Source organism: Anolis sagrei, chromosome 3, assembly GCF_037176765.1.
Source record: "Anolis sagrei isolate rAnoSag1 chromosome 3, rAnoSag1.mat, whole genome shotgun sequence".
Lineage (NCBI taxonomy): Eukaryota > Metazoa > Chordata > Lepidosauria > Squamata > Dactyloidae > Anolis > Anolis sagrei.
The window spans coordinates 262,953,532-262,968,261 of record NC_090023.1 but is presented as its reverse complement, the minus strand read 5'-3'; the positions used below and the strand labels follow the sequence as shown (position 1 = coordinate 262,968,261).

At 44.4% G+C, this 14,730-nt stretch overlaps 1 protein-coding gene across 1 annotated transcript in view; it reads left to right on the top strand.

Annotated features, from left to right (window-relative positions):
- Positions 1 to 4,776: 4,776 nt before the first annotated feature.
- Positions 4,777 to 14,730, top strand: part of EEF1AKMT4 (EEF1A lysine methyltransferase 4) — a 54,520-nt gene continuing 44,566 nt past the window's right edge. Inside the window, exon 1 of the mRNA XM_060766765.2 lies at positions 4,777 to 5,008. Coding sequence (XP_060622748.2) covers positions 4,837 to 5,008 — 172 coding nt within the window. The 5' untranslated portion in view covers positions 4,777 to 4,836. The remainder of the gene's footprint in view (positions 5,009 to 14,730) is intronic.

Sequence of the window (14,730 nt, the reverse complement as noted above, 5' to 3'; positions counted from 1 at the left end):
GCCATCCAGTCCAACCCCATTTTGCCAAGAAGCAGGAATATTGCATTCAAATCACCCCTGACAAATGGCCATCCAGCCTCTGCTTAAAAGCTTCCAAAGAAGGGGCCTCCACCACACCCCAGGGCAGAGAGTTCCACTGCTGAACGGCTCTCACAGTCAGGAAGTTCTTCCTCATGTTCAGATGGAATCTCCTCTCTTGTAGTTTGAAGCCATTGTTCCATTGCGTCCTAGTCTCCAGGGAAGCAGAAAACAAGCTTGCTCCCTCCTCCCTGTGGCTTCCTCTTTCATATTTATACATGGCTATCATGTCTCCTCTCAGCCTTCTCTTCTTCAGGCTAAACATGCCCAGCTCCTTAAGCCGCTCCTCATAGGGCTTGTTCTCCAGACCCTTGATCATTTTAGTTGCCCTCCTCTGGACACATTCCAGGGGAAGTTCTCCTTTAAATTGTTTGTTTGTTTGTTTGTTTATCGTGTCAGTGAAAAGACCAAGGCCGTGACATCTCCATCCCATCCCCTGTTTGGGTATCAGCCAGCACATCAACGACTTACATCAAGAGATAGTTTTCTAAGATCTACAGAGACACTCGCAGGAACACCTCACCAAACGAGAGTCCAAAAGTGGCAGGCTATTATTTATTTATGTCACTTTTATCCCACCCATATCAGCCCGAAAGCGACTTAGGGTGGCATACAAATCGGCAATAATTAGTACTTACTTACTTAGGCGATCCCCTCGTTGTCAGAGTAGGATAATCCTTCAGGGTGGGTCCGTAGGCCACCTCTGCCAGACAGAGCCACCAAAACAGCGCTCCCCACTGCAACACGCGCCCGGGGCACAAGGCTTTGACCTTGAGTTTGGGAGTTGTAGTTCACATACATCCAGAGAGCACTGTGGACTCAAACAATTATGGATCTGGACCAAACTTGGCACGAATACTCAATATGCCCAAATGTGACCACTGGTGGAGTTTGGGGAAAATAGACTTGACATTTTGGAGTTGTAGTTGCTGGGATTTATAGTTCACTTACAATCAAAGAGCATTCTGAACCCCACCAATGACAGAATTGGGCCAAACTTCCCACAGAGAAACCTCATGACCAACAGAAAATACTGTGTTTTCCTGGTGGTCTTTGGCGACCCCTCTGACACCCCCTCATGACCCACCCAGGGGTCCCGACCCCCAGGTTGAGAAACACTGGGATAGGGGAAGTTCTCCTTTGGGTTGTTTGTTTGTTTATTATTATTATTATTATTATTATTATTAAACTTTATTTGTACCCCGCTAGAATCTCCCGAAGGATTCGATGCGGCTTACAACAGGCCGAGACCTCAACACACAACATAACAATACAATCTAAGCAAATCAAACAATTAAAATAGAATAAAGCAAAATAAACAACAGGCACAATACACTAAACACAATAAAACTGGGCCGGGCCAGAGTAATGGGTACAAGAATTAAAAGTGCTGATGTGACAGGTGTATATGGGGCTTCTAGGGCAAGTGCAATGTGCAGCAATCATTGGTTCTGGTAAAGTGCTTATGGGACTTGGTAGTGGGGATTTCCTAATCTGGGAAGGCGCATCGGAAAAGCCAGGTCTTCAAGTTCTTTCTGAAGACAGCCAATGTAGGGGCCTGTCTAAGGTCTTTGGGGAGGGTGTTCCAGAGTCGGGGGGCCACCACGGAAAAGGCCCTGTCCCGTGTCCCCACCAAGCACGCTTGCGACGCCAGTGGGATCACGAGCAGGGCCTCTCCAGATGACCGAAGAGAACACGTGTGTTCGTAGATGTCAGTGAAAGGACCAAGGCAGTGACATCTCCATCCCATCCCCTTTTTGAGTATCAGCCAGCAGGCCGAGGACTTACATCAAGAAATAGTTTTCTAAGATCTACAGAGACACTCTCAGGAACAGCTCAGCAAGCAAGAGTCCAAAAGCGGCAGGCTAAAACGCAGGACCTCAATCAAACATTTATTTATTTACCGTATATTCCGGCATATAAGACGACTGGGCGTATAAGACGACCCCCAACTTTTCCAGTTAAAATATAGAGTTAAGACAACTCCCATGCATAAGACTACACCCGCGTATAAGACAACCCCTGACTTTTTGAGAAGATTTTCTTCAGTTAAAAAGTAGTCTTATATGCCAGAATATACTGTATTTACGATATTTATAGCCCGCTTTTCTCAGCCATACAGAGACTCAGGGTAGAATACAGATTGGCACAATTCGATTTATTTGTCGTGTCAGGGCAACCAGTCAATTGTATTACATTTCAAACAGAACAAACAGAACAGAACAGGAGCCCCCAGTGGCGCAGCGGGTTAAAGCCCTGTGCTGACAGAACTGAAGACTGACAGGTCACAGGTTCGAATCCGGGGAGAGGCGGATGAGCTCCATCTATTAGCTCCAGCTCTTTATGCGGGGACATGAGAGAAGCCTCCCAAAAGGATGATAAAACATCAAGAACAAGCCACGAGAGTAAAGATGAAGATCCACCCAGAGGAAAAGTGTTCCTGCCATACATCAAGGGAACCACTGACCGCATAGGGAAGCTGATGAGGAAACACAACATACAAACTATCTACAGACCCACCAAGAAAATCCAACAAATGCTACGTTCAGCAAAAGACAAGAGGGATCCTCTCACCTCTGCAGGAGTCTACCGTGTACCATGCAGCTGTGGACAAGTCTACATAGGGACCACCAAACGCAGCAGAATTGCCCAAACACGAAACAAGGAACATGAAAGGCACTGCAGACTAACTCAACCAGAGAAGTCAGGCATAGCGGAGCACCTGATGAACCAGCCTGGACACAACATATTATTTGAGAACACAGAAATGCTGGACCACTCTCACAACCACCATGTCAGGTTACACGGAGAAGCCATTGAAATCCACAAGCATGTGGACAATTTCAACAGAAAGGAAGAGACCATGAAAATGAACAAAATCTGGCTACCAGTATTAAAAAACTCTAAAATTACAACAGCAAAACAGCAGAGAGGAAACAACCAGGCACATCTTAACACCTCTCAACAAAAGATTTTCCCAGGCTCAGCCAGGCCTTCAAATGCTAATGAAGGTGGTCAGTTGAAACATTCACACCTAGCTCCAGCAGAGAAGAGCTCTTTGCCCCACCCCAGCCATTCCACAGATATATAAACCCATTGTCCTAGTTCCAACAGACCTCACTACCTCTGAGGATGCTTTCCATAGATGCAGGCGAAACGTCAGGAGAAAAATTGCCTCCAGAACATGGCCATATAGCCCGGAAAAACCTACAACAACCCAGTGATCCCGGCCATGAAAGCCTTCGACAATACTTTGTTGCACAGTTTACAAACTTTGCTGCATAGTGTTACAAACTTTGTTGCACAGTGTTTACAAACTTTGTTGCATAGTGTTTACAAACTTTGCTACAGTGTTTACAAACTGTTGAAGTTTTACAAACTTTGCTGCATAGTGTTACAAACTTTGTTGCACAGTGTTTACAAACTTTGTTGCATAGTGTTTACAAACTTTGCTACAGTGTTTACAAACTGTTGAAGTTTTACAAACTTTGCTGCATAGTGTTACAAACTTTGTTGCACAGTGTTTACAAACTTTGTTGCATAGTGTTTACAAACTTTGCTACAGTGTTTACAAACTGTTGAAGTTTTACAAACTTTGCTGCATAGTGTTACAAACTTTGTTGCACAGTGTTTACAAACTTTGCTACAGTGTTTACAAACTGTTGAAGTTTTACAAACTTTGCTGCATAGTGTTACAAACTTTGCTGCACAGTGTTTACAAACTTTGTTGCATAGTGTTTACAAACTTTGCTACAGTGTTTACAAACTGTTGAAGTTTTACAAACTTTGCTGCATAGTGTTACAAACTTTGCTGCACAGTGTTTACAAACTTAGTTGCACAGTGTTTACAAACTTTGCTACAGTGTTTACAAACTGTTGAAGTTTTACAAACTTTGCTGCATAGTGTTTACAAACTTTGTTGCATAGTGTTTACAAACTTTGCTACAGTGTTTACAAACTGTTGAAGTTTTACAAACTTTGCTGCACAGTGTTTACAAACTTTGTTGCATAGTGTTTACAAACTTTGCTACAGTGTTTACAAACTGTTGAAGTTTTACAAACTTTGCTGCATAGTGTTACAAACTTTGCTGCACAGTGTTTACAAACTTAGTTGCACAGTGTTTACAAACTTTGCTACAGTGTTTACAAACTGTTGAAGTTTTACAAACTTTGCTGCATAGTGTTACAAACTTTGCTGCACAGTGTTTACAAACTTTGCTGCAGTGTTTACAAACTGTTGAGGATTTACAAACTTTGTTGCACAGTGTTTACAAATTTTGCTGCACAGTTTACAAATTTTGTTGCATAGTGTTACAAACTTTGTTGCATAGTGTTTACAAACTTTGCTACAGTGTTTACAAACTGTTGAAGTTTTACAAACTTTGCTGCATAGTGTTACAAACTTTGCTGCACAGTTTACAAACTTTGTTGCATAGTGTTTACAAACTTTGCTGCAGTGTTTACAAACTGTTGAAGTTTTACAAACTTTGCTGCATAGTGTTACAAACTTTGTTGCACAGAGTTTACAAACATTGTTGCATAATGTTACAAACTTTGTTGCACAGTGTTTACAAACTTTGTTGCATAGAGTTACAAACTTTGTTACACAGTGTGTTTTACACCCATCCATTCCTTAAGTCAGTGGAGACAGACAGAGAGAAGAATCAGGCTACGTTTCCGGTCGGCGCCTTTCTGCGGGCGCGCGTCTAAACCAGGAAATGGGCCCCCGGAAGCTCCACGTGGTTTTGGTCTGGCCGCATGGCGAGGCAGCTGCCGGAGTGCAATGCAGGCTACCGGGAGAGGGACTTCTGGGAGGCTCGCTACCGGCTGGAAGGGGCGGCGGTGCCGGGAGAGTGGTTCGGGGGCTTGGAGCGCTTCCGAGGGCTGCTGGAGGCCGAGGTCAAGCCGGGAGACTGCATCCTGGTGCTGGGTGAGTGGGCTTCTCAGGAAGGGGGTCTGTCTACACTGCAGGATTGATGCGGGTTGGCACCACTTGGGAACTACATCAGGCATGGGGCCAACTGGGGCCCTCCAGGTGTTTTGGACTCCAACTCCCACAGCCGTAGGCTGTTAGGAATTGTGGGAGTTGGAGTCCAAAACACCTGGAGGGCCCAAGTTGGCCCCATGCCTGATGTAAACAATTTCAACAGAAAGGAGGAAATCATGAAAATAAGGAACACTCAGAAACAGGACAACTCCAGACAGCAAACAATCAAGTGCCAGTTAACACCTCCCAAACAAAGCATTGGCAGCAACAGCCAGGCATTGCAGCTGCAAGGCTGTTAAATGCTGTTCAAGCTTGCTAATTGCAAGATTCATACTTGCTTCAAACAGACAAGAGTTCTTTCTCCCACCCTGGACATTCCACAGATTGATTGATAGATTGAAGGATGTGTGTGTGTATATACAGACACACACACATACTTACACACACACATACATATGTATATATATATATATATATGTATATATACATACACACGCACACACCTTACTTGCCTCTTTCCAACATACACTGAAGAAACCTCTGTCTTTCGGGTTGCAAAGGTCGACAACAGGCTACACAATGGTTGGAAGCCCACTCCAACCCAGGCTGGCTTCGAACTCATGAACTTTTGGTCAGAGTGATCTTAATGCAGCTGACACTCAGCCAGCTGCGCCACAATCCCGGTGCAAACAAAAGTTTGCTCTAGGCACTGTCAGGCCATTATATGCTAATCAAGGTGGTCATTTGAAACATTCACACCTAGCTCCAGCAGACAAGAGTCCTTTGTCTCACCCTGGTCATTCCACAGATATATAAACCCATTTTCCTAGTTCCAACAGACCTCACTACCTCTGAGGATGCTTGCCATAGATGCAGGCGAAACGTCAGGAGAGAATGCCTCTAGAACATGGCCATATAGCCCAAAAAAACCCACAACAACCCAATTCAATTTAGTTTGTGGCAGCCACAAAAACAAAGTTTTTGGAGAAGAACAACCACTTTGAAAGCAAGTACCACACAATTAAACAGGAAATAACACTTTCAAACCAGGAACAGAAAAAAAATTTCTGATTTTGTTACATAGTGTCATCCTAGCCCAGGTATGGGCAAACCCAGGCCTGGGGGCCAGATGTGGCCCCTTGGACTCTTTTTTCAGGACCTCCTCTATTTTCAGACCTTCCTATCCTTCCTTCCTTCTCTCTCTTCCCTCCTTCCCTCCCCCCATTCCTTCCTTACCTCCCTCTTTCTCCCTCCCTTCTACCCTTCCCTCCATCTCTCCTTCCTTCCTTCCTTCCTTCCTTCCTTTTCTCTTTCCTCCATCCCTCCCTCCATTCCCTTCCACTCTTTTCTTCCTCCCTTCCTTGTCTTTTTCCTTCCTCCTGTGAGATGTTTAGCTGGGAGAAGAGAAGCTAGAGAGGGAACATGAGAACCATGTTTCAAAATTTGAGAGGGTGTCCCATTGAGGAGGAGAAAACAGACTTTCTGTTGCTCTAGAGACAAGGGAGTGATGGTTTCAAATGGCAGGGAAAGCAATTCAACTGGAAAGATTAGGAAGAACTTTCTGAAAGTATGAGCTGTTGGAGAGTGGCATAGGCTGCCTGGGAGTGTGGTGGAGTCTCCTTCTCTGGAGGCTTTTCTGCAGAGTGCTTTGATTGTGCCTTCTTTCATGGCAGGGGGTTGGACTGGATGGCCTTTGTGGGTCTCTTACAGGTCTAGGATTGTATTTCAGGAGTCCACTTCACTTAGGCGATCCCTTATTGTCCGAGTAGGATAATCTTCCAGGGTGGGTCCATAGATGACTGTGGAGCCCTATTCTTGATCTGCATCTTCTCCCACAGTGAGGGCATTGGTTTCCAGGTGGAAGGCGGTCTTGGTCGTGGTTGGCTTGATGCGCCTTCCTCTTGGCACGTTTCTCTCTTTCGTCCTCCATTCATGCCTCTTCAAATTCTGCAGCACTGCTGGTCACAGCTGACCTCCAGCTGGAGCGCTCACAGGCCAGGGCTTCCCAGTTCTCAGTGTCTATGCCAGAGTTTTTAAGGTTGGCTTTGAGCCCATTTTTCAATCTCTTTTCCTGTCCACCAACATTCCGGTTTTTGTTCTTGAATTCGGAGTAGAGCAGCTGCTTTGGGAGAAGGTGGTCAGGCATCCAGACAACGTGGCCAGCCCAGCGGAGTTGATGGCAGAGGACCATTGCTTCAATGCTGGTGGTCTTTGCTTCTTCCAGCACGCTGGCGTTCGTCTGCTTGTCTTCCCAAGATATTTGCAGGATTTTCCGAAGGCAGCACTGATGGAATCGTTCCAGGAGTTTCATGTGATGTCTGTAGACAGTCCACGTCTCACAGGCATATAGCAGGGTTGGGAGGACAATAGTTTTATAAACAAGCCCCTTGGTTTCCCTATGGTTGTCCCGGTCCTCAAACACTCTCTGCTTCATTTGGAAAAATGCTGCACTCGGAAGAGCTCAGGTGGTGTTGTATTTCAGTGTCGATGTTGACTTTGGTGGAGAGTTGGCTGCCAAGGGAGCGGAAATGGTCAACATTTTCTAATGTTACACCATTAAGCTGTATTTCTGGCATTGGAGAGGGGTTGGCTGGTGTCTGCTGGAACAGCACCTTGGTTTTTTCAATGTTCAATGACAGGCCAAGCTTCTCGTATGCTTCTGCGAAGGTGTTTAGAGTGGCTTGTAGCTCTTCTGAATGCGCACAGACGACATTGTCATCAGCATACTGGAGTTCTATAACAGCTGTTATTGTAACCTTGGTTTTGGCTAAATAGCTTGCCATCTGTCCGATAGATGATTTCCACTCCGGTGGGAAGCTTCCCATCAACAAGGTGAAGTATCATCGTGATGAAGATGGAGAATAAAGTTGGGGGCAATAACACATCCCTGTTTGACACCTGATTCCACCTTAAATGGGTCACTTTGGGAGCCACTGCTATCCAAGACTGTTGCCATCATGTCATCATGGAGGAGCCGCAGGATGTTCACAAATTTGCTTGGGCACCCGATTTTTTGGAGGATGGTCCAGAGAGCGTTGCAATTCACTGTGTCAAATGCCTTTGCCAGGTCAATGAATGCCATGTACAGAGGTTGGTTTTGTTCCCTGCACAAGGAGTAAGCAATATAGGGTCTAATGGATCATAATGAAGCCCTTTTGCCTTTCTATGGCAGAGATGACCTTGTGTAAACAAACCGTGTGCTCTTGCTCCTGGCCACCATTGGAGGGCAATGTGGGATTTGCAAACCTTTCGGTTGTGCTTGCCTTCCTCCAGAATTCCAGGCGTTAATGGGCTCATGTCAGGGACTATTTGTTATGAAGGTGCAGCAGAGGTGTTTTTCTCTTGTCTGTTAGTTGTGTCATTTATTGCAAGAATTTCTGGGAGCGGGGATGTTAGGTGTCACTTCCTCTGCCAGGCTGATAATAGATGCAAGAGGTCTAGAAACTTCATTTTTCAGTGTCTCCGTTTGTGTCAGGCTCCCTTTGTGCTGATACTTCAGTGATATGGAGGCGCTTTTCTGGACTCTTGCAAACCTCATCTCAATTGCTTAAAAGTTAATATAATACTCACTGCCTCTGAGGATGCTTGCCATAGATGCAGGCGAAACGTCAGGAGAAATGCCTCTAGAACATGGCCCTATAGCCCGAAAAAACCTACAAGAACTTAGTGATTCCAGCCATGAAAGCCTTCGACAATACATTATTTTAGATTATATGTAATATTACTAATAATATTACAATAGAATGGTATAGTACAATATAGTCATATATAATACTGATATTGTACTATGCTAATAATATAATATAATGCATGTATATATTGTAAGCCGCTCTGAGTCCCCTTTGGGGTGAGAAGGGTGGCATATCAATGTTGTAAATCTATCTATATCCAATGACCAATCAAGACCAAACTTGGCACACAGAACCCCCATGACCCTATCTACATCCTGTTTCAGTTTGAAGGAGAGTGGATCATGGTGATGGTACTTGCAGTACCTTCACTCACTTACTGAAACCACTGCGACCCTGAAACAATGACTGATCAAGACCAAACTCCTCACCCGCCTCATAGAAAACCTGCTACAAAACAGGAGCTTTTTTGTTGAGTTCCAAAGGGCCGTCTGTTCAGCACCTTCCAAGTCGCCCTGTTTTCTGTGTGCCCCGGAAGGAGTCTCTTATTTGATATCAGCCATTGATTGAGGGGCTAGGTTTGAGCCTGCCACTTTTGGACTCTCGCTTGCTGAGGTGTTCCAGCAAGTGTCTCTGTAGATCTTAGAAAACTATTTCTTGATTTAAGTCATTGATGTGCTGGCTGATACCCAAACAGGGGATGAGCTGGAGATGTCACTGCCTTGGTCTTTTCACTATTGGCTGCTACTTCCTGGCGGATGCCAGGTGGTGCAATACGGGCTAAACAGTGTCATTTCTCTAGTGGTGTAGGGCGCAGACACCCCGTGATAATGCAGCATGTCTCATTAAGAGCCACATCTACTGTTTTAGCATGGTGAGATGTGTTCCACACTGGGCATGCGTACTCAGCAGCAGAGTAGCATAGCGCAAGGGCAGATGCCTTCACTATGTCTGGTTGTGATCCCCAGGTTGTGCCAGTCAGCTTTTGTATGATATTGTTTCTAGCACCCACTTTTTTGCTTGATATTCAGGCAGTGCTTCTTGTAGGTCAGAGCATGGTCCAGAGTGACTCCCAGGTATTTGGGTGCGCTGCAATGCTCCACTGGGATTCCTTCCTAGGTAATCCTCAGAGCTCGGGAGGCTTGTCTGTTCTTTAGGTGAAAAGCACATGTCTGTGTTTTAGATAGATTAGGGATCAGCTGGTTTTCCATATAGTAGGCGGTAAGGGCACCTAGAGCTTCGGAGAGCTTTTGTTCAACCATCTCAAAGCTCCCTGCTTGAGCGGTAATGGCATGATCATCAGCATAGATGAAACTCTCTGTTCCTTCTGGCACTGGCTGGTCATTTGTGTAAATGTTGAACATTGATGGAGCAAGCACGCTCACCTGTGGCAAGCCGTTCTTCTGTTTCGGCCATCTGCTTCTCTGGCCCTGGAACTCAACAAAAAAGCTCCTGTTTTGTAGCAGAAAAGCACATGTCTGTGTTTTAGATGGATTAGGGATCAGCTGGTTTTCCCTGTAATAGGCAGTAAGAGCGTCTAGAGCTCCGGAGAGCTTCTGTTCAAGGATTGCAAGACATCCAGGAGTGAGTCCCCTGGGCAACGTCTTCATAGACGGCTGATTCTCTCACTCCAGATGTGACTTGCAGCATGCAAACAAGGCAATGGTGGGAATAGTAAAACAACAACAACAACAAAGATCCTTAACTCCTCCTGCCCCCATATACACATATCCTCTATTGGCCTTTGTTATTTGAAGCCATTTGCCAGGCTTTTTTCCAAGGCTGACTCAGGCTTTTTACGCTAATGGTTTATACTGTGGAGTAAGAGTAACTTCTTCTGCCAACTCTTAATTCGGCATCTGCCACGAAAATGTTATGCAGATTGTTAATTGCGCAAGCCCTTAAATATTCAAGTTGGCTTTGGCTGGCTGCCTCGGGCATAAAAATATACCTGTTTTAATATTTATCTACAAACTGGGCGTCTTTAAAAAAAATATTATTACAAATTTATGTCGTACCAAACGATCCTGCCCAGAATTCTCTAAATCTGGTAAGGAAGCCTTTGTACTCTTTCAGATGGTTTTATGGAAAATCCATATTCTCTTTGCTATCCTCTCCCTCCCTCCCAAAAAAAGAAAAGTGCAGCATTTTATATTTGCGAAATTGTCTGTTTGGAACACATACAGGGCGAAGAGAATAATAATTGAATCAAAAATTCATGCATTTGGAGGGGTCCTCAAGGCCATCTAGTCCATCCCGTGCTAGTGCAAACGGCTGCATCGTCTACTAGATATCAGTAGTATGTGCAAAAGCTATTTGTGTATCTCAAATCCTGAACTATGTTGAAATATTTGAAACAACGGTCCATTGAGAAGAGGAGGCATGCTTCTTCCTGTTGCTTTGGAGACTAGGACACAATGGAGCAGTAGTTCTCAACCTTCCTAATGCCACGACCTTATGTTGTGGTGACCCCCAACCATAACATTATGTTCGATGCAACTTCATAACTGTAATTTTGCTACTATTATGAATTGTGATGTAAATATCAGATATGCAGGATGTATTTTCATTCACTGGACCAAATTTGGCACAAATACCCTTTATACCCAAATTTGAATACTGGTAGGGTTGGGGGGGGGCAGCTTTTGTCATTTGGGAGTTGTAGCTGCTGGAATTTATAGTTCACCTACAATCAAAGAGCATTCTGAACTCCACCAACGATGGAACTGAACCAAGCTTGGCACACAGAGCACCCATGTCCAACAGAAAAATTTGTCATTTGGGATTTATAGTTGCTGGGATTTATAGTTCACCTACAATCAAAGAGCATTCTGAACTCCACCAACGATGGAACTGAACCAAGCTTGGCACACAGAACACCCATGTCCAACAGAAAAATTTGTCATTTGGGATTTATAGTTGCTGGGATTTATAGTTCACCTACAATCAAAGAGCATTCTGAACTCCACCAACGATGGAACTGAACCAAGCTTGGCACACAGAGCACCCATGTCCAACAGAAAAATTTGTCATTTGGGATTTATAGTTGCTGGGATTTATAGTTCACCTACAATCAAAGAGCATTCTGAACTCCACCAACGATGGAACTGAACCAAGCTTGGCACACAGAGCACCCATGTCCAACAGAAAAATTTGTCATTTGGGATTTATAGTTGCTGGGATTTATAGTTCACCTACAATCAAAGAGCATTCTGAACTCCACCAACGATGGAACTGAACCAAGCTTGGCACACAGAGCACCCATGTCCAACAGAAAAATTTGTCATTTGGGATTTATAGTTGCTGGGATTTATAGTTCACCTACAATCAAAGAGCATTCTGAACTCCACCAACGATGGAACTGAACCAAGCTTGGCACACAGAACACCCATGTCCAACAGAAAAAATTGTCATTTGGGATTTATAGTTGCTGGGATTTATAGTTCACCTACAATCAAAGAGCATTCTGAACTCCACCAACGATGGAACTGAACCAAGCTTGGCACACAGAACACCCATGTCCAACAGAAAATACTGGAAGGATTTGGTGGACATTGACCTTGAATTTGGGAGTTGTAGTTCACCTACATCCGGAGAGCACAGTGGACTCAAACAATAATGGATCTGGACCAAACTTGGCACAAATAATCAATACACCCAAATGCTGGGGAAAGTGGAAGGCAAAAGGAAGAGGGGCCGACTAAGGGCAAGATGGATGGATGGCATCCTTGAAGTGACTGGACTGACCTTGAAGGTGCTGGGGGTGGTGACGGCCGACAGGGAGCTCTGGCATGGGCTGGTCCCAAAGAGTTCCAAAGAGTCGGAGACGACTGAACAAATGAACAACAACAACAACAACACCCAAATTGGCATACTGGTGGGTTTGGGGGGGGGGGGAGTTTTTGTCATTAGGGAGTTGTAACTGCTGGAATTTATAGTTCACCTAAAATCAAAGAGCATTCTGAACTCCACTAATGATAGAATTAAACCAACTTGGCATTAAGAACTCCAATTACTGGAAGGGTTTGGTGGGCATTGACCTTGAGTTTTGGGGTTGTAGTTCACCTACATCCAGAGAACACTGTGGACTCAAAACAATGATAGATCTGGACCAAACTTGGCACGAATACTGAATATGCCCAAATATGAACACTGGTGGATTTGGGGGAAATTAGACCTTGACATTTGGGAGTTGTAGTTGCTGGGATTTATAGTTCACCTATATAAATCACAGCACCTCAGCCCTATCAACAGTAGAATTGGGCCAAACTTCCCATGCAGAACCACCCATTGCCAGATAGCATTCATTGTCATGGTTTCCACCTTTTCGTTGAAATTGTCCATATCTTGTGGATTTCAATGGTTTCTCTTGTGTAGTCTTGACACGATGGTCACAGAGAAGCCATTGAAATCCAGAGTTTCAACAAAAAGGAGGAAACCATGAATATGAACACAATCTGGCTACCTGTATTTGAAAACTCTAGAATCAGGACAGTAAATAAAGGAACACTTAAAAAACAGAGGAATTTAAGACAGGAAACAATTCCAGTTAACACCTCCCAACAAAGGATTCCCCAGGCAAGAAGGAGCCTGGCTTTGAAGCTGAAAGGCTATTCAATGCTAATCAAGGTGGTCAGTTGCAACAATCACACTTGCCTCAAACAGACGAATTCTTTTTCTATCTTGGGCATGCCACAGATGTATAAAACTCACTTGCTTACTTTCCAACAGATTTCACAACCTCTGAGGATGCCTGCCATTGATGTGGGCAAAATGCCAGAAGAGAATGCTTCTGGAACATGGCCATACAGGCCAGAAAATGCCAATCAAGGTGGTCAGTTGCAACAATCACACTTGCCTCAAACAGACAAGAGTTCTTTCTCCCATCTTGGAGATCCCACAGATGTATAAAACTCACTTGCTTATTTTCCAACAGATTTCACAACCTCTGAGGATGCTCCCATAGATGTGGGCAAAATGTCAGGAGAGAATGCCTATGGAACATGGCCATACAGGCCAGAAAACTCATAGCAACCTAGTGATTTCTGCCATGAATCACTGTATTCTGTATTCTTGTTATGGGTTGTTGTAGGTTTTTTTCGGGCTATATGGCCATGGTCTAGAGGCATTCTCTCCTGACGTTTCGCCTGCATCTATGGCAAGCATCCTCAGAGGTAGTGAGGTCTGTTGGAACTAGGAAAAAGGGTTTATATATCTGTGGAATGCCCAGGGTGAGACAAAGGACTCTTGTCTGCTGGAGCTAGCAGTGATTCTGGCCATGAAAGCCAACAATACATATTCTTGTTATGTTTTTATATTATGTGTTAATGTTTGTAAATGTTTTATAGTGTTTTTGGGCATCGAATAGTTGCCATTGCAAACCGCCCTGAGTCGCCTAAGGGCTGAGAAGGGTGGTATACAAATATAGTAAATAAATAAATAAATACATAAATAGATAAATGCCTTTGACAACACATTGTGTTGTTGTTCTTTGTTTACCTTGGTAGCACATGGCTTGGCTTGCACATTTGGGTCAATGGCTTGGCATCACACGTCTCTGTTTATGTTATTGTTTTCGTGGCAAAGAGAGGAGAGAGAAATGAAGTGAACCTTGTTCTTCCCATTTTATTTTTATTTTGGTTACTTCTACCCCGCCCTTCTCACCCCGGAGGGCACTCAGCGCGGCTTACAAAGGCACAATTCAACGCCGGCATCACATAACAGTATTATAAAACAATATAGCAGCAATTAACAGTTAACCAACAGTTCCTGCATTACAACAATAAAACCAATACAAACCAATTACTCCTCATTAACGGTCAGCGTTCGCCATCTCATAGTCCAATTTCCAATTCCACTTTGTCAGTCCTGTCAGTCCTAGTCATCTGGTTGTCCTTATCTAGTTGTCAGATTGCCCAAAAGCCTGATCCCACAACCACGTCTTTACCTTCCTCCTGAAGGAGAGGAGAGATGTTGATGACCTAATTTCCCCCGGGAGTGAGTTCCACAGGTGGGGGGCCACCACTGAGAAGGCCC